The sequence below is a fragment of the Falco rusticolus genome, chromosome 1 (assembly GCF_015220075.1).
Source record: "Falco rusticolus isolate bFalRus1 chromosome 1, bFalRus1.pri, whole genome shotgun sequence".
Taxonomy (NCBI): Eukaryota; Metazoa; Chordata; class Aves; order Falconiformes; family Falconidae; genus Falco; species Falco rusticolus.
Window position 1 is genome coordinate 46,119,490 of NC_051187.1, and position 26,649 is coordinate 46,146,138.

The window sequence follows — 26,649 nt, forward strand, 5'->3', positions numbered from 1 at the left end:
ATGCTGCAAGTTATGACAGAAGCCATGAACGCAAATTATTCTGTTAAGGAAATAAATGAAAGAAAAACTCTTGAGTTTATGGGAGAGGGCTCAACATGCAGAAAACCTGTGTGTGTTTCAGCATAGGGCCAACTGGAGAATGTGGTGATTCATACACTCATGAATTTCCAGTTTCCATGCGCAACTTTTCTTTGAACTGATTAAAGGAAAAATTATATACACCTGTGAGCCGTTTGCATGTTAAAAAATCCACTTAATTCCCAAGTGTAAGTGATGCCATTGTGACCTAAAACTTGCTTGACTCTGGGTGCTGTTAAACTGACTTTTAGGTAGGAAACTTGTGTGAGGAAACCTAACTGACAGCTTGAAACTGTGTTTATTAAGATTTGTCTTAAAGGAGAAGCCAAAACAATTTCACTTTCTTAATTTTTTTTAGAAATAGTCTTTCTTTTTGTTTGTTATTTCATTTTATGTCTGTTTAGACATAAATATTTAAGTTTCAAGAGAATCTGAAAAACCTGTATGACTGCTTTGGCTGTCTGAGGCATAATACATTTTTAATGATATTTCTTAAAGTGTATTTTTTTAAAACTTAAGGCTATGATAACTTGAATGTTTCCTGACTTACTTTCAAATTGAACAAAGTACGTTTGATTTCCCATAGTATATAGACCCTCTCAGAATGCATGGGTATGACACTTTTTTTTGCTGAAAATTCAGAGTGGGTAGCTAATATGGGTACGTATTTTCCTATTGTTGCATTGTGGCACTTGACAAATGCAGACTTACATATCATCACATAAGCAATACCAATGTAATTGCTGGAATAAGATTAGCATTCATGGGTGGATTATTTGTCATATTGATTTACTTGCTCTCAGTCTGTTAATATTGAATATGCTAAGTTGTTTATCTTCTCTATGAATTATGTCCAGATACAGGAATCTAAGTTAATCCTGGAGTAGTTTACATTCTAAATCTAAATGCTTTAGATAGGTGAACAGCCTTCAGAAAAACTTGGTGTGTTTTTTTGGTTTATAACTTGGAGGGAGATGGTGGTGATGGCCATCTGAATGGGTGCTGCAACCTGAGCAGTTTTGTCGCAGAAGACTTACCTGTCCTGGCATTAAAAATCCAAACCCCCAAACCCCTTCCATTATAACTCTAGCAAAAGTATACCTCCATTAATAACAATTCCAGGAAGGAAAAATAATAATGGCGATTTCCTGAGAGTCAGTGGAATAGTCAGGTGTTTCATGAACGAGCTGCAAGCCACAGCCCAAATGGGTTTAAAAGATGGTTTCTTGTTTGATAATAACAAGATTCCTGTAGCTTTATACCTAAACAGGAAACAGCTGTCTTCCAAGATGAAAACTTTTGCTACCTAAAGGAACTACCTTTATTGGAAACTAAAAATAAAATGATTTGCCAAATATAGTGATTCTTGCAAGTAGGGCTGGGACAGTGAAAAGCAGCAGAAGTTGGTTTTGCTTAAGGAGTAGTTCATACACTGAGTTTTCATTCTTCCTACCATGGCACAGACAGGAAGATCCGTGCAACTCGATGAAAAGCCTGTTAGGTAAGAGTCCTGAATACCCTGCAGTACCCCTGCCAGACCTCGCTCAGGTCTGTCTAACCAAACATACTGGGTCAGACTGGTAATGAAGCTGTGCTTTACTTGCCTTTATCAATGAAACCTTCTTATGATTACAAAAGTTCTTTGTATATCGGATTTTTACAGCTGTATTTTTAAAGGCTTATTTGGCAATGAGCTAAGGGGATAAATTTGTGTAAACAGAAAGGTTACTGTCAATGTTGTATCATCATATTAGGTCAAATGTTTTGCATTTTTTTCAGCTCTGACAACAAAATGCAAGTGCTTTTTATCCGTAGCTTGTAAATCACCCCTTACTAAGGCTATTCAAAATGTCCGGTATCTCCTTTGTTTCACTGGCTTATTCCTCTGTGAATTAGAAGTCTGATTGTCCCAATATTTCATTAATAATTCCTGAGAAATGTAAAGAGGAATCAAATCCATGCCATTACAGAGAACCTTGTTTTCTATTGGTAGTCTTAAAATTCCTAGATCTGTGTCACTACCTTATTTAAAAAAAAATAATAATTAACTGCTTAAAAAAACCTGCCTAAAAAAAATTTATTCTGAACGCATTAAAAATAGCTGAACTTAAGGCAAAGACTGTATCTGAAGAAAGAGTCAAGCCTCTGTTGAGGTCAATGGGAATATCACTGTCCGCTTCAGTAGAAGGAGTTTTGTGTGCAGTGATGTATGCAAATGTATGTATTGGTTTGGAATAGTTAATGGTGTAAAATGGAGACATTTATAAAACATTTCATAACAAAGCAATACAGTTTTTCATTAGGGCAAAAAGCTTGTTTGTTTGTTGATGTACGTGACTGGTATACACTGACATATACCGATATTATAAATATCGATAAATATTATGCAAGTCATTCTCCCTCATCTGAAACTAGCTATTTTGCATTCAGGCATCAGATTCAATTATAGTACTAAAATGAAGTCCCAAGTGAAATCTTGAATCAGTGTCTACTTTCACAGCAATACACAGCACAGTGTATTGTTGAGACACCTCTCAATAATTTGGGGCAGTTGTCAGGTTGAGATCTTTATCTTCCAATTCAGAAAGCAGAAATAGTAATGATTTATGGACCTTGGTCTCAAACTGCAACAGTTCCATCACTTCAGAGAAGTTCTGCAATTTTGTAATGTGTGTACGTGACCTGTGCTATGAAGTACTCTGGGACATTGCAAGACTTTATTTGAGGTAGCGGTAGTAGAAGGAAATTTGATTTACATTCATTTATGTCAGTTAATGTCTGTTGCTTGTATATAGTGGTGATACGTTGGCACAGGAGTAATACTGGAAATTTTTAATGTGGAATTTGGTTTGCCCATTTCAAGTCAGTTTGGTACATGAGGAGTTAAACTCGCCATCAGCCTGGTCTATACTGTTTCATGCAAGTGTATAAAAATCCCTGTAGTGTAGTTATATCAGATATGCAACATCCGAGGTGAATACATAGTCCTCTCAACTTTGTTGTCAAAGTGTTATAAAATAATACGGCAAAACCATTCGTCATTAGAGCCAAATTTCATGGTTGCATACTTTGTGTAGTACATTTGTCTGCAGAAAATCTGTGCTGTATGAGAAAGTAGAGTCAAAGCACTGTTGTCTTAGGTCTAATAGACCTGTAGGCTTAGGAAGAAAAAGTGGTAAGAATTTGCTTCTGCCACTAGAAGTGATAAACAAATTCTTAGTGGCTAGGAGCAATGTGTGACAAACTATGGTCTTGACATGTTAGCTTTTCACCTTGCAGTGTAATACAAAAAAATTATGCGTTGCCATTTGTTTGTTCGTACGGTTTTTTTATGGGGCAGCCAAGTGTCATTCAGCTAGGCTGTGAGGATAAGGGAAGTATTGCAAGGAGTTAGAAAACTAGGTGTGTATAGTATTTGGAGATCAGATTCTTATTTGTTCTGGAGATTAGGAGTGTACAGCAAGAGAATAAAATGGAGTGACTGTGAAGGGCAGTGTCTGTTCCCACGTTTGGAGACATTTTAGTATTTTTATACTTATTTTTGGACACAATTATGGTATCAGAACACCTATGTAATTGAAGTTTTGGTAATTGCAATTGACAATTCTGGGTTTTTTTTCTTGCCATACCCTTGTCCTCACCCAGAAGTGACTACATAGTTCTGTGGCAGCCAAGATGGAAACTGAGGATATACTAAGGAACTAGTGTGGTGCACTTCCGTTTTTACCTAGAGAACTGCTGCTGATCACAGTACTTACTTGTGCTGCTGCCACCATGTAAAATAAGATAGAGAGTGGACGGATGGCTCTGGTAGTCTAATGTAGGCAATCCATTGCCATGTTCTAGGAGCAGAAGAAGGTGTGAGTTGTGGGCAGTAGAAACTCCTTTAACTCTACTGCAGCCCTCTTAAAGCTCTGTTTGTTATCCAGATCCCGTTTATCTAACTGAATTACTACCAGAGGCTCATCTGACTCCTTCTAGACACCATTCACTTGATCTATCAGTCCTGCTGTTCCACCCTGCTCTATTCCCTGAAGCATCATTGTCTTGCCACCACAGATGGTTGGGGCTTTATTTCTTCTTCATGTTGGTTAAGAGCCTTGACACAGCTCTAGTTATTCTTGCATACCAGTCTTGATGTGTGAATGTCTATTTTATCTGCCTGTCCATCTTTGAGGAGTATCTGAATGATGCTTTTAGTCATATGGTTTACTTGTAGGTAGTCCTGCGAGGAGCAGGGCATTCGGCTTGATGATCCTTATGGGTCCTTTCCAACTTGAGATACTCTATGATCTAAATTCTAGAGAATACATTGTTCTTTTGCATGCAATAGCGTAGCAATTTTAAGGCAAGAAACTTCAATCTACATTTAAGAAGACATGATTTATTAGTATTTTTTTTAATGAAGAGTAAATCTAGTATTGTTACTAGATGTTGCTCTTAATTACAGTTAATCTGACACATGACAATGACTAAAAGTATACCTAGTCATGATAACAAGATTAAATTGGTTTAATTTCAGGCTGACGTATGTTAAGCATGTCAAGGATGCAACAAAGGATATATTCTCACTTTGTTTACATAATGCAATCCTTTTTGTGTCTTGCATGCAATTAAACACAATGTAAGTAATATCTCAAAGCTAGCTTTTTTATTTTTTTATTTTATAGGGTATATGGGTCAAGATGGTCATTTCGAATCATGCGAAAACAAGTACTGCGGTCTTGGTAGGCACTGCGTTGTGAATGGGGAGACTGGCCAAGCTGAGTGTCTGTGTATGGAGCACTGCAAGCCACATTACAAGCCTGTGTGCGGTTCCGATGGAGAATTCTATGAAAACCATTGCGAAGTGCACAGGGCTGCCTGTCTGAAAAAGCAAAAGGTCACCATTGTACACAATGAAGATTGCTTCTTCAAAGGTAAGTGCACCTCAACAATATCTAGAATATTTCTATTAGGTATGTGTTTTCACACAGTTCAATTAAAGCTTTATAGAGGCTAGGCAGAGTGTGCAGTGAATAAATGACTCAAAAAGTTAAGTATCTCACTCCAGAAATATCTTATGGCTTGGTTGTGTGGTTGTTTTTTATTTTTTTTAATTTTTTTATTATTACTACTTTTACTTAGTGCTCTGGGCAATCACCTGTTTTTAACCTGAATAAACCAGTTCTCTTGGAAATTAATCCATGGCATCTTACAAATGTGGCTGTTGACCTCATTCATCTGAATGTACTTACAGACCCAAAGGATATTAATCTCTGTTTTAGAAAAAACAATTTAGGATTTCAGAGGGGTTTTGTAAGCCTGCAGAACCTGTGCTTATGTTTGGTGTTGAAGTTGATAGACCAGCAGCTTGTTTAATGGCTAAATGGACCTTCCTTGCTTTGAATTTGGACAATGAAGAGGTTTACCTGCATATTTACCAAAACATGCAAGTTTAGCTACTTTAGCTGAGAGATAGACTATATGTTAAGCATCTTATACTGAAGATGTCAACAAGTGCAACTTGCTCTTTTTTTCTGTAATTTGAGCACACCTTGCAGGTTTCTGGAACCCTGCCAATACAGACCTTGATTAATCATGTTTATGAGTACTTTGATGGATTTGCAGCAGCATGATTTTCCTGGTTTAAGCAGGCAGATGGCTTTTGGGAGGGGACAGGAAATGTTTTTAAATAAGGCCATTTTTAATGAGTCTACCTAGGGGTTAAAGTAAATCACATTGTTTTGGAAGACTGTCCTGTTTTTGTTAACATTACTATATGTTGTGGATATAGTTGCCTTCGTAATAATAGCATCTAGTGACTAGTACCACAGAGGGAAGTCTACTAAAATATTTCTGTTAAATGAAATTCACCTTGTAGGGAACATTCATTTAAATTACAATATTCCACTTATACTTTAATCAGAATTTTCAAGATTCTGTACTTTTTTTGTTCAAATGAAGGAAATTTTAGTATTTTCAAAGCTGAATTTTTCACTAAATTTATGGTTGAGGAATTGTCCTTTAAATGGAAAACTAGGCTTTATATTACCAAATCCAAACATCCCATGTCACGCACAAATATCAGTATCTTCATTATTATGAAAAGGTTTTAGTAGAACAATCGAATATTGGGAGTGGGCAGGGGGAATCAACCAGAAATTATCTTTTCTCATGAACTTAATTAAAGAAAAAAATATAATGCTTGCACAGGTGGGCTTTATAGAACTGTTTCTTGCTGAGTAAATGGGGTGACTGCTGAGGTGAAGTGACTTTCCTCCATTACCTCCTTCAACAGACATGCTAAGTCAGCAACTTCATCAAAACACGTTAAGGGGCAGGGGTTCATAGACTGAAGGGGTATGTGTGGAAATCTTATAATGGGAAATATTCTTGTAAGTAACAGTGAAAGTTTAAATTTGCTCAACACTAAATGTGGACACTGTATAGAAGTTATGTGTCACCGCAATACATGTCATGGTTTTTGGAGGTAGTGGAAAATTAGTTGATTTTAGGAGTATTAGCATGGGGTTTGTAGGGAATGGTTTGTGCAATAACAGCAAAATGTGCATGCTTCTGTCTTGTGTCTTAACAATCACAATCTCTTTTTTAAAAAACTTTTGATGTAGTACTCTGACAGAGCAAATGACAGTAACAAACACGAAAATGTTTAAATTCATGGGGCTAATTTCAGTTCTTCAGTGTGCTATATACAATACAAATAAATTCAGAACATGTTTGAAAAATTATAGTGGTTCTTTTTTGAAGGGGGGGAAATTTAGTGAGATACTTAATGAAATGGAAAGTGAGACAGTACTTTAGCTAGAAATATCCAAATACTGCCTAAAGTTTTATTAATTCATATTTATGTTTTAAATTTACCACATCAGTTTCATCTGTCTTGTAGTGGTCAATGGAATTACTGAATGGTGTTCAACTTGAGATACCTAGTTTAGATGCTGGATTAAAAAGTAGGTTTCTCCTTTAGCCAGTGACCATCTTCAGAAAAGGACAAGGGTATCCAAGTGACTTTCTCTGAGTTTCCTTGTGAAAACTGTTACTTATCAAGACACTCATGTCATCTCATTCGGGCACTATAACTAGATGCCTGCAGATAGTGTGAAATATTTAATTTTATTGCTTCTTTGTCATCTTATGTTGACTTCAGCAGTGTTAGCTCTCCCCAGTCCCACTTGTTTATTTTCCTTTATTTGGTATATATGGGCCTTACCAATCTCAATTTCTGCCTCCAGCTTCAGCTCATTCATTACTGTAGTGCAGCACAGTGACATTAAAGCTTTGTAGCCATTCATGGCTGTTGAATGTCCCTCAACATTCACTATGTAGATATGGTGAAGGAGCCAGAAGATTTCAAACTATTTTTATGGGATTCCTTCCTTTTACAAAACACTTCTGAGCTAGCCACTAGTACATTGCCTTCAGCAGGGTTGAAGTCCTAGCAGTTAGCAGGTCAAAAATATTAAAAAACTAATAGGAAAAAGACCCCTCAACAGTAGGACTCCTAGCTAGAGAATCAATATCCCCATCAATATCCATGGTGTCAGAAGTACCTGGCCTCCTTGTTAGTTTGTTCTTGTTAGTTTGGCTGGCATCCTCTAGCACCAATGATCTCAGTTCAACGAGCTGCTTCTGACATCAGAAGAAATCAAAAAGGATCTTATGTTCAGAAAACAAATATTCTGAGCATTTTGTTTAGTCTTTCACAGAATTCTTTAATAAAGGCTAATGTGAACTGGGGCAGGTAAGAGGGGAAAGAGTGTCAGTATGCCTACAAGATGCTGTTACATGATATTGTAGTCCCTGACAACAATGACTATATGTGTGATGATTGCAATGAAATATCTTTGCTTTCTGGTTTATTGCTAATTGGTTTATTTTCAGATCAAACAACTGTGAATTTGGTCACTTTATCTTTTTTTTTTTTTTTTTTCCTGTTCTAAGTTTCATAATTATCTCTAACAAGACTATGCTTTGGGTGTTTTGGGTTTCAGTTCCACATACTGGTTTGATTCCCCCCTTCCCCCTCCTTCTTGAGGGGAAATATTTCGTCATGAATAAGTTTTAAGTTTTAAACAGCTTGGGTGCTAAGCTCAAGATCAGAGAAGCTGTGAAATACACATTATTTAAAGGAGTAAGCTTACCAAGAAAACGATTTAGTATTCTGTATCTGGAGAATGAAATTTCATAATCAAATGTTCTGTATACCTGATTAACATTACAATAGCAGATAAGTAGCTATAATTATTTAAATAATACATCTTGTAACAGAATGATTTATAGTTGATCTCAAACATCATGAGTTCTTCTTAATGGTTTGAAAATTACCCTTTTAAATGCTACATGATGAGTGAAGTTAAAGGGCTGACTCACTAAATGAAAGAGATCTTTGGTTTATATGTTGAAGCTCCATTAACACCACTGAGAAATCAGTGTCTTCCCTAAGCTGTGCATGAAACAACAGACAAAAACCATCACATTCTTCAAAGAGTCTTGTCTAAACCATTTGATAAATGCATTTTAAAGTAGTGAAAGCTACCTATGTCAAAACTGTTCTCTCCTGATATGCTGTTTTTCTAAAACTAAAACTGCAGATTCTTGTCCCTTACCTGCCTTTTATGTAGATTATTTGCCACTAAATCTGTTAGCTAGATTTTTATTTTTCTTTTATGCCCAGATTCATTGGACTCCTTCCTTTTTCATTGTCACTTGCTGTCTTTATTGCCTCACACTGATTCTCATACATTTTTCTCAAATACATGTGGAACAAAAGCATAAAAGAGTAGTTGAAGTAGAAAGTTCTGAGTATCTCTTTGTCTTTCACTGATGATTGAGGCTGTTAAAAAAATTGTGCATTTGTGACATGGATCAAGATAATTTCTTTTTCTCCACTCTTGTAATTTTTCTATCATTGCTTATTGGCAAGTCATGATGTCTTACATCAGACACTGAATGATTTTTTTCCGAATGGCTTGGTTAGATGTTGACGGTGACCCTCTGAGTTCCTTAATAAACTGTCTCAGTTTCTTCTGGTATAGAGGAAAAATGTATTCTGCAGAGAAGCTAATTGCTTTCAGATCCATAGAAAAGGGGATTATATTAGAAGCATTTCCATACCTGTTGAGTCCTCTGTTTCCTGCCTGTGAAGCCCAGTGTCCTATGACTGGATGTTGGTGAGTGCAAGTTCCACAAACACATTCAGAGGTGCTCTCAGGCCTTAACTGTCTAAAAATGTTTTACAATATTTAAGATTATGCTAAGAATCTAAGGAACTCTCTGTCTAAGAGTGACCTCAGATTATTTTTTCAACTGCTGGGAGAGCGAAGGAACGGGGAAGTGAACAGCTGGCTAGCTGCTACTTTACTTAGCCTTGGTGGTTATCATATTTGTGGCTTTATTAGTTTTTAAATCCTTAACAGAATATAGCAGAAAGTAAGAGAAAAGAGAAAGCAAAGGAAAGGAAATAATGGAGTGAAGCTAAGGAACAAGTATATCAAGGAGGAAAGAGAGATGGCTGAGTGCCAGCATGGTGAGTTCAGTGGTGGGAGAAGAAGAAACACGGATGATAAAAGAAAGGAAATACTAGTGACAAAAATCAGTTCAAAGCTTAGATTATTCATTAAATCTGATATCGACAGTGTGCATTGAGAAGTCTGATATGCTGATGCCATTCTGAGTTGGCACGGATTTTGCTGGTTTGCTGACCACGGTTCTTTGGCCAGGTGGCCTCTGCGTGCTCTCAGCTTCCAGTGCCCAGACTGTTCTCCAGCCCTGCACTTTGTGTGTCAGAGCAGCTGATTGTTTTGTGTCAGAAAAGAAAGCTGACCGTCTGGCTCACTCTATGCTTGAAACTATTGTGTGACCCCTTCCTGGCTGTCACTAGCCGTAGCTTTAAGAAACCCCACAGGGTTCAGATGGACTAAATTGCTTTGCTTTGTGAAGGGGCACGGTGAATGCCTGTGTGCTGAATGTGGAAGGCTGGAGGCATTATTCTTCTTTGGTTTCTTAAAAGTTCATTTGAACTGTGTGAGACAATGTACTGAATGGTGAATGCCCCATATGGGATGTCAGATAAGCTTCAGTTACATTTTCATTTTTGTGTTGCCTTCAATTACTTAATTTTCCTAAATTTAGGCTGGGAAATCTAAATAAGAGACTAAAAACTTCCCCAAGACAAACTTATTCTTTTATTTATTTTATATTTTTTGCACCCTGAGCTGCTTCTACATTTTACATTAAATGTATTTCTATACAGTGATGCTCTCAATCATTATGACAAACAGCAATTTACTCGGAATCCTCAGGAAAGTAACACATGCTCCTATCTATTATGACTTTTATAGAATATTTCTGGAGTAAAGGTTATTTAATGTGTAAGCTTTTGACTTATAAGTAGCTTCCATAGCATCATTATGATATTAATGTTATTTTACTTCTATTTCTATTTTCGTCTCATTTCTCATTTGGTGGATCTTTTAGTCTGTTAAAGTCTGTGAGCTTCAGATTTCTTACTGCTGTTGCTGAAATCGGTAGATTTCTGAAGACTGCTGTGGTGTTTGCTTTTCCGTTTGTTCCCAGAAGAGAAAGTAGAAACTTAGGTAGGCAAGTTTGCTGCAGATACTAAGTTGTTCAGGGCAGTGAGAGTAAGAGCTGACTACGAGCAAATTCAGAAGGGGTGTGGGCAAACTGGGGAAAGTTCAGAAGACATCAACAAGAATGCTCAGAAGTACTAAATGGCTTCCAAGGGATATGAAGGAGTCTTACAAAATCATCAGGGCATGCTGAAGATGGGTGTGAGTAGATTGCCATGTACTCCAATAAAAAAACTAAAATATATCAAATAAAGCAGCAGGAAGAGGTTCAAAACAAGCTTTGGTGTTAGTTTTGTGCGCAGGCAGATCTCGTGAGTAAAAGCAACACAGGATTTCACAAGCAGACTTTGCAAATACTAGGGAAAAGGCTGTAGGATTTTTCTTCTGAAAGGAGGCAGAGGGAAGTGAGTGAACTAAATCCTAACAGTAGCCTGCAGAAAAGATCTAGAATACTGCTCTTGCCTCACCAGTGACTGCAACAGGATTAGTTCAGTCATTCTTTTCTTTTTTTTTTTTTTTTTTTATGTGATTTGTACCCTAGGTGAGTGTGGTCTTAGTCTGGTTCCTGAAATATTGACATACTCATTTAGAAGCACTGACACAGACTTAATCTTATTTGATGTTCATATACTTCAAAAGCAAGCATATAAGTCTCTGTCATCACTTTCTCTTCAGGAAATATTTCCTCTGGTCTTAAATATAAAACTTGGAACTCTCATTATTTAATGTTGATCATTAGCCAGTCTTTGAAAAGAAATTTAGGATATGTTAATCTGAATGATGTTCTGGTGCAGTGTTTTCATTGCAAAATAACTTCTTTTCGAAGATGTCTTTGCGTGTTTCTCCAGCTATCAGTTGGCTTCTCTGATGTTCTCAAACACATCATTGTTACACTCTTTTCGAAAGCTTGAATTTCTGCAGATAGCATACACCCTTAAGGATGCTGCTGATAAACTGTCAAGCTTCATCTATCACTCCAGATGTATGTTCAGCATAAACTGGATTATGAAAAGAATTATGAAAAACCTTTCAGAACTATCAGAAGACTAAAAAGTAAGACAGACTCTGCTTGGTCTTTAAACATGTTTGAAAGAACATAGGAATTATTTGATTTATATTAGGAATTCAGCCCACAATCTACATATGTTCACTTTAATGCAACACTTACGATTTAAGATAAATTTCTCAAGTATGAATTCATGCAGGGATTGAATATGTTTTTAACTATTAATATTAGTAATTGCATATTCATAGAGTGGTAAAAATCACTGTTAATGGCAGGTATATATTCTGCTTCTTTCAGCATTTTGTTGGAAAGTCATGCTCTAACCAATGGAAAACTGGTTCTTTTTATTGCCTGTTGAAACCATGACCCAAATTTTAGCACAGTTCCCCTAGTCTCCTGTCCCGATGTGATTCATCTTCTTGAGTTGCATTACTCATGAGATTTGAAAGACTGTTGTTGTTTTTCATCAAACAATCTGTGCAAGATTTGCCACAAACATCTTAAATTGCCCACAATTATCTCAAATTGCCTGAACTAACAGAGATGCAAGGCCTGTGTATGTAATATGTGCCATTGAATCTTCAGAGTGAAGCTGAGTGCAAGATATTTATGAGAACATACATATAACATGCTTAATCTAAAACCTAAATATTCAACATACCCCGCATTTGTTGCTGTTGGTGATATTGTACCGCTTCGCAACTAAAGCCTAGAACTCTACTCTCCTTTCTCCTTTGATTTAAATTCATGTTTCTAAAATGCAGGATGGGACAGTAACAAGTCTCAAACACGTTATAAATCTAGGATGTTTTTTGACTTGTTAAAGACATACTGCAAAGACGTTTTCAGTAGCTGGAGTAGTCCCAGTCTTTGTATATTTATTCCTTCAACACTGGAATGAATGTATTAAAGAAACTCTAACCTATTATGTATTCTGCATTCATATAGTGATGAGGAATTAGTGTTCTCTAGTTAATCTCTGTACAAAACTTAATGAAGTTTAAAATTGCTTGTCGGGGCATCACTGCTGTTTGTTACCACACAAAGATATGGGTCTGTGGACATCACAGATGTTTCACTGGTAGAAGAATTTGAATTTTAAAACTTTTTCTGCTACCAGTAAGGATGTTGAATCTGTTCAAAGAAGCTGCATTTATACTGAAAGCTGCATTCTAAAGTCTCTGTCAGTATCACTGAATCGGAGAAGCAACATTTTGAATGTAGATGTGATTATGCGGGTTGTCTGTTTTCTTCGTATACGTGGCAACTTAGTGCCTATTAGTGATAATATACTTTATAGGCTGTATGAGCTTCAGGAATTGGAATGAAACTACATTTAGTGGTTTTGGGTTTGGTGTTTTTTTTTTCCCCACCCTTCTCCAGGTAAATGAGAAAGAGTGCTTAAGGGGAGAAAAACGAAACGGTTTTAGTGATTTTGGGCTTCAAATAGAGATACTGTGTTTGCATGAGTGGTTTTCCAAAAGCTGGTAATGCCTACATATTTGCCAAACATAGTGCAAGAGTTCTTCCAAGTCAGAATACCTGGGTAATACTTACTAGAAAAAGAAAGAACCTTGAAATCTTTTTCATCAGATATGCATATATTGTTCATTCTTGGTCTAAATTAAGCTGCTCTTGGACATTATGTTTTTTATGTATTGAATGAAGTGCCTCACTCACCTTTTACTGTAACAAATACAGCGTAAAGTTGGCAGTTCAATTTGCATTTGGTTAAATAGTGCAAGAGTAGTTATTTTTAAGTGTTTTTTATAGAAGCAGATGATATGCAGCTATCTGTTTTATCATTCCTTTCACAGACGGGACCATGATCAGAGAGGGACCGTGTAGTATAGGACTGATATGATGAGGCCATACCTGGGGTCCTGTAACCAGTTCTGGCCTCCCAAGTACAAGGGAGACAAGAGTGTACTGGAGGGAGTTCAGTGAGGGGCCCCAAGATGATTAAGGGGATGGAACACCTCTTCTGTGAGGGAAGGCAAGGACTGATCAGCCTGGAGAAGAAAAGGCTCAGGGGGATCTCATCAGTGAATATAAATGTCTGAAGGGAGGATACCAAGAGGGTGAAGCCAGGCTCCATCAGTGGTGCTCAGTGGGAGGACCAGAGGCAGTGGGCACAAACTGAAACACAGGAGGAACATTGGGAAACTTTTTTATTTACTGTGAGTGTGACCAGGCACTAGCACAGGTTGCCCAGAGATGTTGTGGAGGTCTTCCTCCTTGGAGATACTCAACGCCTGACAGGTCATGGTCCTGGGCAACCATCTCCAGGTGGCCCTTCTTGGGCAGGGGGGTTGTGCCAGGTGACGGCTGAAGGTCCCTTTCAACATCAACCATTCTGTGATTCTGTGGATAAGTGTCTCTGAGAAACACGCTTACCTGTGCATCTTCGGCCTGGTTTTGAAGGGGCAGAAAGTAGTGTGCAGTGCTCTGCCTTAGCCAGTAATTTCCAGTACTGTGCCATGAGAACTGCAGAGAACAGAGGAAGAGAAACAGAAGTAGACTTCTGGCCAAGTGTGATCAGTGGAGAAGTAGCCTTAAAGACCTACTAGTGTCCTCCTTTCTAACCTGGTAACTTGAGCTTCCCTGTTGCTGCTGGGACAGATCTTCTTTGCTCTTCCCCTGCTAATTCAGTAGTCATAAAAAGATTAATGCCTTGCTAGGAGTACAAGGATTGCACAACTATGGGTCAAATAATCTCTGCATTGTCAATTTCTGTGCTCATATGACCTGTAGAAAAAGTTTTTGGAAAGGCAAAATAGACACCACACAACTTTATATGACATTCTAAAATAAATATCGGTATAGTCTCATATTGAGAATACTGAACGTGCTCAGAAATGGAAAAACAACAGGGAAGGCAACAGTGGTCCATTATGTAGCCACACAATGACGGCATGTACTCCAAACTTAAACATTCTTGCTGTCAATTGTAATTCTCAAATTATTTTCATTAATCAGGTTATTTTTAAATATCAATATTTGGGCATTATGGGGTAGTAAAAATTGTTACACAACTAATCAAACTAAATTTAAACTTTTGTCATAAATGTATAGTAAACATAGCAAGTCTTATCTTTAGGCAGATATTTGAGTTGAGTTTTTTTGTTTAGAGTATCAACAAATCATTAAACTAATGCACATTGATTTGTCTAATGCAAACTTTAAAAAGTTTTAATTAAAATCATGTCAGAATTATCATTAGGTCTTTTGGGAAATTTGTCTGATAGAACATATTGTTGGCTTTTAAAAAATCATTAGCAGTTGGGTACAAATACAAGGCATTGGCATAATAGTTGTAATTCAAGTCGGTATACCAACTGAAAAAAGTGATAGCTTCTTCGACAAACACTGGAGAGAATTAGACATGCAAAAATGAGCCTACATTTCCAATTTCAGTAGCTAATAATTGGTGGGGAAAGTACAGCTACAGTGGTAAAACCCGTAAGTTACAAGCTGCCTCTGGTGGTTTGCTGTTTACTCTCCCTTAACATTGGATAGTAGAAATATTTATGGGTTCACAGTAAACAGAAAGTAGGAAAGTAGCATTGTCTTTTCAGCATTATTTTAATGTGTAGTGCCTTAGAGGAACCTGAGAAATGGGATATGATTCAGAGCGTCTTAATCTACATAGGTAGCATTACCTGTTTTAGGCAAAATTAAATTTCTGTAAATATTGTAGGTTTTTTCATACTTTCTGGAATCTACTGGAAAGTGCAGAATATAAGTAATGAGAGGCAAGAACTGGATACGTGCAACTTCAAATTCTTAGTAGATCACTACCTAGATAACTTCCAATTTTTGGCTTTGTTTCATCTCCGTTTTGTGACTAGAACACATTATGTTACAAAGATGACTTCCTTCAGCCTCCATCCATGCTTAAGATGACAGCTATCAGATTTTTTTGTTATTTCCCCCACCCCCACCTCCCAGCCCCCACCCCCACCTCCCAGCCCCCACCCCCCTCGAAGTTATGGTATGGGCAAACGTGAGAAGTGACCAAAAAATAATTGTCTACAGGCAGTTTCTAACAGAAGGAGACTTGGGGTGGTATACTCTGTTAATTGTATCATAGCTAGGTAAATAAAATAACTAAGGTAGCATGGTTTTGATATATTCAAATTATTGCCAGGATTTGGCAGTTTTTATATACTAAATGCATTACCTTAGTTTTAAAAAATCAGGTAGTTACACCACTGTAGCAGAAAGCATTGCCAGCAAAAGACAATGATCTGAGGCTTGGCAGAGACCTGTAATAAGTGGAGTGATCCAGTGACAGCATTTTGTTTATTTGTTATGGAATTGTTGATGCCTTTATTTTTACTATTTTATTATTACTTTACTAGTACTCCCTTTAACATAAACTACAATTTAAATAAAGCATATGATCAAATTAAGGGAGAGATTTTGTCCTGAGATAAAACAGACTTGGCTCATATTGAAATTTATATGGAATGGACCAAAGAATCCTCCAGCTGAAACTGATTTAAGATGGTTAATTTTAGGAATGCAAAATAGTTAATTTTTGCCTCAGTGTGATCTAGTTCTCTTTGTTTCACTCTTTATCTCTGTTTGACTCTTCCTTTTGCTGTCACTGAAATTATAGAGCTTTGCTACTGGTATTGAAAATATATATTAATATTTATAAAATTTATATTATTTGAAGTTTTTACTTTTCATGTAGAAACTAGATTGCTTGGGAAAAAAGTTATTTGAGATTATAAAATGTTTCTACTATCACTGGCTGTAGCAAATGGACTCTTCCTGATACTCAAGCATAGAGTAAATTAAATTTGATAAACTGGGCAATGAAATCTAATTAGGTTCCTTAGTTTTCTCTTTATCTGTAATGGTAATGTGGATTTAATTTAAATTTGTTGAAAGCAAACAACAGAAATAAAGGAAAACAAATTACAGAAAAAACAGGGTGGACTGTAGCTCCCCCTCCAAAAAAAAAATAAAAAAAAAAAATGCTCAAGTAAAATGATACAAAAGTTCCACTTGCTAAGAATGATGGTTTGTATTTTTGCATTGGCTTTGGGTGCAATTAAATCCTGAACTATATTCTGCCAGAAAAGTTTGTCTCCCTCAGGGCTGGAACAGATGGTGGATTTTTTTTTTTCTTTCCACCATTTAGAGACCAAGACTGCTGAATCTCTAGAAGAAAAAGTGGTTTTGCCAAAGAAAGCTGCTGAAGTTGGCCTTAAAGCAGTAGAGCTCTCAGCTGTATTCTCAATGGGGTTATTACAGAGACTCCCAGTAAACATGCAGTGTATTGAGGCTTTGCTTTTAGCAGTGTTTTAATACAGATTTGATATCTAATGATGATAGTTGTACAGAATAGAAAAAGTGCTACTGACTAACAAAAATTGCAAGTTTTCATTTCTTATAAAATAAGATACTTCACTGTGCAAAGAAGAAGCTATGAATTCAGCATCCCAGTTAATCACTTGAAAAAATTAAAGGATACCGGTCTGAATACGCAGAGACTCTTAACCGAACTGTTAAGAATATGGAATTTACTTGTGCTTATGATTAATCCCACCTGGAAAATGAGAAAAAAGCTCTCCTGGAATCTAGTAAAATGGCAAGTCTTGTATATCAGTTAAAAAATATCTGAAAGTGAGAAAAATATCTTTGCAGTGTTAAATACTAATTATGGTCAAGAAGTTGTTTCATTAGTGCTCCTAAATTTAAGACAACTACTGAATGGATCCTTTCTTTGTTATTTTCCTATTCCAGCTTCCCTTTGGTAAAGGTCCTTGCCATTCAAGTGAAACATAAAGACTTTTATTGGTCCCTAATGATGCAAACTATAGTTGTATGATCATCATTCTAGAATATGAGGTCTGTGTGCTCTTATATTTGCTGTCATTTTGTCACAATTGTAGAAGCATCTTTTAAGTGTATTTGCTTAAGCAGATGGTGAATGGCCACACTGGGAATATATCCATCTCTTTTACTGTATGATGAAGTTTTAAAACGGACATTTTAGCTATGGTGGTTAGAAAAACATACTTTTGTAATAAACCTGGTAGGAAAAATAAAACCTCTAAAAGATTTTAAAATCTCTAATAAAGCTGAATATATGAAATCAGTGTATATTAGATACACAAGGATAAGTGACATGCTATATATAAGAATGCTAATGCTTTCTTTAATCTTCACAATATTTTTAAATTAAGGTTTATTTTAAAGAAATTAGAAATCATGTGTTTCAGACTTTTGTATTAAAAAAATAATCTAAGTGCGAAGGATCATGGGGGGTGGGGGGAGGGGGAGGACGGGACCAACCCTTCTACTTGGTATGGAGGTTTCTCTGACATCATTTGAATGAGCTCAAGGCCAGAATCAAGCCTTCCTACCAAGTCTGATGAAGATTAGGTTCATTGAAGTTAGTTACTTGAAGAATAAATGGTATATTGCAAGCATAAAAGATGTATAAAAGGAGTCCAAAAGAGGAAATTCTGGATTAAATTTTTAAATAAATAAGCCTTGAAAAGAAGTACAGATAACTGGAAAATGCTGTTTTATTGAGGCTGTGCTGTTTGTACCATTGTGATGGTTTTCTTCTTATGCAAAATGCAATCAGGTTGTTGCTCCGAAGCCTGCTTTTAGATCCTTGTCTCAGGCCAAGTTTAAGTCTTCAGCTGCCCACTTGTCTTGTTTGCTAATTTTAGTATTCAAATAGAAGGTACAGAACAACAGTAAGGAATAGCAGTAAGGGGAGAAACACTGAAGATTCTAAATAGTTCTTCAGAGGCCTCGTGGTTCAAGCACTAATGTTAAAGGTGAGAAGAAACATGACAAAGTTTTTGTTTCAAACTGTCAAAAACGAAGCTGTAGCCTTGGTTTTTCATAAAGCTGGTTAATACCCTGCTGCAGTTGTTCTAGCGATATGTTAGGTCCCTGGACCGTTTCCAGAGGTGCTGGGTTTGTCTAACATCAGAACAAAATTGAATACTCAATCTTCGAAGTATTTTTCTGCATAGGAAAGTTAATTTTAGGCAGTTCATGGACAAGGAGTAGCAGGGAGCTGACAGTGAGGGTCATAAGGTCATGTATTGTAGAGTGCCTGTATGCTGACCTGGGGCTTTTCCTGTTGGTGTGCCCTAGGATCACCATCCTGAACCATGTAGGAACACATCCTAATTTCTCCCTTATCTGCTTAACGTGTTCCACAGAAATTAAGGATTGGGGAAAAGCACACAAGTTAGTTTACTTCAGTGTTGTCCTGAAATTGTCTCAGGATTTTCCTGAAATGTAAATTCAGACCCAGAAGGAAGGAAGCGCTCCCAGTTCTACTCTTCTAGACAGTGGGTGTAGTCCCACAGTGAGGAGGTGCAGCGGTCTGTGACACTGCCTGCCTCTGGAGGGGTGATGGTTCAGTAAGCATCACAGCTGCTGGCGGTTCCTCACTTACAATGGATACGACTAACCTACTCTCTGTTTTAGAAACTGACTTCACAGTTTAAGTAATTTTTAAAAAAATATTCTTGTATGACCCGTTTAAAGTGTTAAAAATTTAAAAGTGGTCAGAAAATTCTGATGCTTTGAAAATATAGTTAACTTGCTTTGTTTATATGCAGTGTTTGTAGAGAATATGTACTAGAACAAAAACAAAAAAAGGGATCAGATGGAACTTGTATTACTTTCCCTGTGCTGCTTGTGGGATTCTTGCGGGGTGGTAGTGGGTTTTGTTCCTTTCATTTTTGGGGGTTTTTGGGGGGTTTTTTTTTGGTTTGGTTTTTTTTTGCCTGTGCTTAATTCTGTTTGTATTAGGCTAGGAAAGAACTCTGGAAATAATTTAAAAAAAATATGCATTTCCTGTTTCTAGACAGTGGGAAGTCTTAATAGACCAAATATAGAAAGACATTAATAGGTCAAGTCTTGAGTTAGCAGTTAATGCGGAGACCCTGGAGCTCAACTGAAATACATAGTAATATTTTTTGTTATTTTTTGTAATTGATAGATAAATGACCATATGTCTGTGCACAGTATGCATTGCTATTAGAGTTGTCCTGATAGCCTCTTTGTAACGCCAACTTGTACATCCACATATAACTTCAATATCAGTTAAAAAATCTCCTACTTCTCCCCCAAAAATAGTGTTTAAAGAAAAAAATAATAAAATCATTGCTTCATTTTATGGGTTGTTTTACTCTATTTGCAAATATTAGCGGTAGTGGTGACAGTAATGACGCTTTAAAGTCTCATGGGGCCTGCTTGTGCATCATAATATTCCTGTTTCATACCATGAACAATCTGTGGATAGGGCCAGTCCATGGTGAGCATATTGCATACTTCTTTCTGGAAGATGAAAATTTGATTATGCTGACTAAAAAGGGTTGTTTCCCTGAACAATGCTGTTACTTAGATGATCAAAGGATTGGGACTCTAGGATGCCTTGTGGATGCATTTTTCAGTCTACATCTACTAAGATTATTTTCCTGAGTTGTATACAAATGCTTTACAAAACATTCTGGACTTTGAAGTGAAAGGAAGTTTTGAACTGAAAAGTGAATGGTGGCACAGATAGATTTATAATTTTATACTTGTTAAATTTCATACAGTGCTTTACTCCTATTTTGACAAAGAGAATGGGACTCTGAAATGATAACTTGGTAACACAAAAAATTTATACTGAGTTCACCTGATGAATGGTTTAAAGTTTGCAGTATTTAAATGCTCTCTTATAATGCATAATTTAAGGACTTGCACTTTCAGTGCAGAAGGCCGAATGGGGTATTGTTATTTCTAAAAGCCAGAAGAGAAATCAAAGCATTAAGGATCTTAATTCTCTGTCTCTTGTAAGAGAAAGTGAATGTACGTAAGATTACAAGTAAAGGTTAAATACCTTCATTTCAATATGTAACCCTTTTTATTTGCTTATGGGGAAGAGGAGACTCACTTCACAAGAAGTTGAAAGTAAATTTCTGGTAATGTGCAAATAAAAATTAACAGAAATATTTGCTGAAAATTCTTTCATTGTTACTTTGAAAAATTGTATTTTGAAACAATTACTTTAAAGATTGTAATACTGGCAAAAAACAGGTGGACAGGACTTTTCTTTGTATGGAGCTGAATAGACACAATACTGTAAAGCCAGGGTGATAAATACATAGAGCCCGCATTGTAAGGCCTTAATGTATCTCCAGAAATGGCATCTGCTTAAACTTATTTACAATATTTACTTACACGCAAGTCCAAAAAAATGAAAGATTGTTCACAAAAGAATCTCCAAGTAAAAGCTAAATATTTAGAGTCGAGAGATCCATCTTTTCACTAAACAAAAACTGATACTATGCAGGTGATAGTGCAGCCACAATTTGGACCAATCAAAAAAGGAATTTTGTAAAGTTAGAAAAATGTTTCTGTGGAAAGAGAGTAGAAAGTATTAATAACTTACCTTTTCTCCTCTAAGCTAAGCAGTTTTACCTTTTGCTTTGCAGTACACTACTGTGTTGCCTGGTGATTGGGAGTGTTGTTGTGTGTAATTTATTGATTTTTTTCTTAGGTACCAAATGACTTGCAACAATTTTTACTTTTATTGCCTTTGCCTTTTTTTTTTTTTTTTTTTTAGAAATAAAAGCTCAAAACTGCTAAAAAACTGAGATACTAAAATGGAAATATGAGTCATAGCCCTTAACCAGAAAAAAAGCCCCAACCAACCAAATAATAATAAAAAACCCCAAACATCAAAAAACCCCCAACAAACAAGCACCTTGCCCCCCTCAAAAAAACAACCCCCTAACCCCCAAAAAACAAACAAAAAAGAACAAAAGAACCCCTGTGAAGCAAAGAAACTGTCAGGCTGGAATTTCTGTCAAGACAAATTCTAAGAAATGGATCCTACAGGCATTTCACTGTTGTCCTTGGTATAAAAATGTTGGCTGGTCCAGTCTGTGTCGGCTGCTGGGTACTGCTGTTCCCCTCTCAAGTCTGTCACACATACCAGTACTCAGGCCAGAAAGTAGATCAGAATGAACCACTGATATTAGTTTAAATGTGGTTTTTCTTGGTACCAGATTACTAGATTAAAAAGCATCCTAGAATCAGAGGTCTTAGAGCAGCACAGGTTCACAGGCTGTGATGGTTATAGTCTTTAATCTTTTCCTTGGTACGTGAAGTTGAGCTAGGTAACGATGCTGTCTGACGGCTGGAAACGGGCAGCTGCTCATTGACTGTGGCTGGTTGTATGGGTTTTTTTAAAAGTATCTTTTAATAGGAGCAGTGGAAAACCCATGGGTATTTTCTCTTCTGTTACGAGCTGCTGGAATAAATTCTGTGTGCAAGTGAAAGGCTGTACAATTTATCTAATAGCAATTTTATGCATTTTTCCCGTATAAGTTTCCTAACTTAAGGCACGGAACAGGTTCTCTTAACTCGGTGAAATGTACTTCAACCACCTGACTTTCATAGATCCTTAGAGATTTCAGAACGAGTTGTGTTCTCAAAACTATTTCTGAATGCTGAGCGGAGGCTCTATGCATTTCGGTCTGCTTGTTTCAACAAATCACCATGTTTTGAAGTTCAAATTAGCACATTTCTAACATTAAATTTTTAGTGCATGCACATTTTAAGTACTCCTAAACTGTTACTCTGGGACTATTGGCTCAGGCCTGCAAAATGTAGACTGTTACATTGCCAGAGAAGCGAATTGTGTGCTTCACTTTAAATTCACGTGCCCATTGGTAAGTGAGGAGTAGTGATGTTCAGCTGGGTGTGCAGGCATTTTAAGGATCAGGTAGAACTAACACCAGTTTGAGATGGAACAGAGTACGGGGATGCAGATTTTCTGAGGAATGCATTTCCTCTTGACAAACTTCCTAGGTCTCAGTCCAGAAAAAATCTAGTATAATGGTATATTTTGTAGGTTTTTCTTTCCTGTGAGACTGTCCGAAGCTGCAGGACTTTTCTCCCTGAATGACAAAGGGTTTTATTCTCTGTCCTGGAGAGGATGCACTTCCATTGGGTGAACCCACCATCTTCCTTTGTATTTTAGGGAATAAGACCTAGCAGAGATACTTCACTGAGTCTGGGAACTTTATTGTTCTGCTTTGTTCTGCATTTTGAAAAGTGCATCAGTGAGCTATTTCCCTCTTTCACATGGCAAGTGTGACAGTTGAGACAAATTGCTGTCGCCTCAGTATTCTGTTGTTTAGTATTCAGGATCTGCCTGGTCTTCCTTGAAGTGTTCTTGGTCAAGGTTTTTCCGAAGATTGAATGTTTCTTTCTCATCTGCGCCTGAGTCTTTACAGCTGTAGAAGGAATTGTAATGCCCTGGGATTCCTGCAGTTGTTGTGGTTTAACCTGACAGCAGCTAAACAGCACCGCCACAACCAGGACACAGTGGACTCATTTTGTTGTTGTAAACTGTAAGGTTTTATTCTGAATTGCTCTTTATAGTGCTGCAGTTGCTGAAGCCCAGGTTATCAAACCAGTTTCTTTGTGTTGGTGTACATAAGTGCCTGATGAAGAAAATTCTTTGTAAGGTAAATTAACCCACATAGGTTATTGTTTGTATGTATGTGTGTGTATATACAAACTAATAAATACTACTAAATTTATATTTATGTATTTATACATATGAATATGTTTTAAAAGACACCTTTGGTGTGGAATTGTGACTGCAGAGGAGGACAATTTATTTTCGCTAATTGTGCATAATTTTTTTTAAAATCCAGAATGACAACTGTGTAACCAGAAGAAAGTGATAGTAATTAGCCAGCATTCAATGACTATATGTTGTCACAATCCTTTGGAGCTGACAGGGAGATAAGACACACAAATGTCATGAAGAAGTGACACCTTGGTTTAGACAACTTCCAGGATACTTTAAAAAACAAACACCACCACCACCCCTGCCCCGCCCCAAATAACCAATGAATTTTAGTTTTAATAAAAAAATAAAGGAATGGGTGGAACAGTAGAAATAAAATGTTTGAAGTAGTTAGAGGTAAAGAAAATTACGGTTTTTACATGGCTGATAAGAGATAGATGAAAAGAAAAATCTCAGAAGTTCTTGAAGTTCTTAGGGAAAGAATGTAAATTGCCTCATTCCTTCTGCCTCTTCACTTACCTCCACTTTTCCTCCATGCTGTCTCAGTGTCCAGAAGTTGCCCTGTTATACCACTTCCTTTTAGTAGATACCCATTTGTTACACACAGACTTAAATCCAAAGGATTTATTTAAAGGAGCCTTGATGGTTTTTCCTTGTGCTGCTGAGATTGAGTTTCCATCTCTCTGTTTTTGCTGGGAATATTTTCATCAGTATGAGCACTAAATGACCAGTTCAGACTTAGCTATGGAAAAAAAGTTCCTTGATAACCTGATTAGCATCTCTGCTGACAATTAAAATTGGTCTGCTCTGTGCAGCATTTTTAAATGTTTTGGCAATCTGAATTTTATTGACTGCTAATAATACGCAGGAAGAGATGTCAAATAGCTTTGGTATGTGTTTCAAATTACAGGCATTTTAATAGCATTTTAACTGCATTTACAGGCAATAGGACCATTTTCTTTCTTAATAGAAAAGAAACCTCTTAAAGGTAGAAATCTATCAGTTGAACTATTTTTAACTTCCTCTGCTGACATCCAGTATGAACTCTCAAGCACATCCTATACCGCTGTGACAATCAGAGCCATTTAGTCAACCTAATGTACAATTATTCCTTTAGTTCACAATGTAAAACAATGCCTCTGAACAGCCCTGCAGACATGTTTTTTATGGGATAATTAATAATTTTTTTATATATATCTGTAAGCCTTTTGATGACTTATCATATGTTGGGAGTGCGCAATATCTTGCTTGTGGTTACAAATCCATTTTCATTTTAGTTGAGTTTATATTTTTTATATATATATATAAAAAAAAACAACAACAAAACTCACAAAAACTCCTATTCAACCAAAAGGAAAAAAGCATAAATCTTGGTAAATTACCTGGTATGTAAAAGTAACAAGATTATCAGTGTCTAAAGTAACACAACAATTGCCTGTAGATATCATGTAGATAACATACAGCACTGCTAATGACAAGGACAGGACTGCGGTATTTCTGGTGCAAGGAGAGGATCAGGATGTGCTAAAGCACAGGCCATGTCAGCGGCAGTCTTTCATCTGACTTCAGTAGCTACTTGAGCAACTCCGCAGAGTGTTCAGCAACAATTAAACAGTTTAAATGACTGTACTAAATCTACCTCATTTTATCAGCTGGTGAATCACTTAATGGCATTTGGCTGTTTTGTGGTGAAGGTAGTAATTGAGTTGCATTTCTCAATGGTAAGTCTTGATCTCCGTAAAAAAACCAGACTTCTCACTGTCACTTGCTAGGAAGGGATACAACAAAAGATTTAGCTGTCAAATTTGGATCAGCTTTAGGCATTATATGCTGCATAAAATACTTAGCCCATTTCCACATAATCATTTTAAAAGAATGAAAATGTGTTTTTTAAATTCATAGATTTATTGCTGACTAAGGAAATATTATTAGAAATTACTGTAATTAAATTCTTCAAATGACAAACAGGCAGCAGCTGCGCAATTTTCCCATTCATGCTCTTTAGCCAGTATGCTTTGTCTCTGATACTGAACTAACAAAAGTGTGCACCCCATGCTATCTATAGATGTCTTGGTCTCTTAGCTGAGTCCAAGGAGAACTAAAGTTTTTGGGGTTTTTTTTGCTGAAAAATAACTTGTTGGCTGTTGTTAACTGGAAGTAGTGGGTGATCTCTAGCATAGAGCTGGACTTCGTATACCAAGGGTCAGGCAAGCTCTGTAGGAAGCTGCTGCTGTGCAGTGGAAACAATTGTTTGCATTTGACAGTGCGTAGTAACTCATGCAATTTGTAGGAGGGTATTACAGTTCTTTAAACTTTCGATTTCTTCTGCTGGGGATATGAACTATGTTCAATGGTCTGCCTGAAGTGACATCATTGTTCCATTTCTGTTCTACCTTATTTGCTAATACAGAAAATGGAAATTATAGTTACCTGGTGTAGTTACGTGAGTCTTCAATAGAAGGAATTGTAACTTGCAGGTAAATATTAGCAGCAGTCACTAGAAGAGGCACAGGGCCTGGCCAACTGAAGGCAAAATTGTTGGGAGAGGGTCACAGTAGTGTGTGTGTGTGCACGTGCACTCACACTCTTCCTCTCCCTCTCTCCCTTTCTTTTTCACAGAATAACAGAATGGTTTGGGTTGGAAGGGACCTTAAAGATCATATAGTTCCACTCCCCCTGCCGTGGGTAGGGGACACTTTCCACTAGACCAGGTTGCTCAAAGCCCCATCCCACCTGACCTTGAACGCTTCTTATTGCAGACAGGCGTAAGGTTCATGTGTCACATATGTTGTGTTTTAAGCCTAGCTGGCAACTAAGCCCCACGCAGCTGCTTGCTCACTCCCCCCCCCAGTGGGATGGGGGAGGGGATCGTAAAAGTGAGAAAAAGCTGCACTGACATAAAGACAGTTTAAGAGGTAAAGCAAAAGCCGTGCACACAAGCAAAGCAGGGAATTCATTCAGCACATCCCATGGGCAGGCAGGTGTTTGGCCACCCCCAGGACAGCTGGTCTCCATCTCGCATAATGGTTACTTGGGAAGACAAATGCCATCATACCAAATGTCCCCCCCTTCCATCTTCTTCCCCCAGCTTCTATACTCAGCATGATGTCATATTGTATGGAACGTCCCTTTGGAGAGTTTGGATCAGCTGTCCTGGCCGTGTCCCCTCCCAGTTTCCCATGCCCCTCCAGCCTCTCGCTGGCAGGGCCCAAGGAACTGAGGAGTCTTGCTTTGATATAAACATCACCCAGCCACAGCTAAAAACATTGTCCATGTGCTGCCAGCATTGTTCACAGGCCAAATCCAAAGCACAGCACTGCACCAGCTCTATCCCAGCTGAAACCAGGACACACGTAACGGGCCTGCTTATATTTTGTCGCAATGTGGAGTTA

General features: G+C 37.2%; 1 protein-coding gene across 4 annotated transcripts in view; it reads left to right on the plus strand.

Annotated features, from left to right (window-relative positions):
• FSTL5 (follistatin like 5) overlaps window positions 1-26,649 on the plus strand; it is a 322,446-nt gene that overhangs the window by 91,455 nt on the left and 204,342 nt on the right. For all 4 annotated transcript variants that reach the window (XM_037377605.1, XM_037377621.1, XM_037377613.1 and 1 more), the window contains exon 4: window positions 4,749-4,997. In XM_037377605.1, the coding sequence (XP_037233502.1) occupies window positions 4,749-4,997 (249 nt within the window). The remainder of the gene's footprint in view (window positions 1-4,748; window positions 4,998-26,649) is intronic.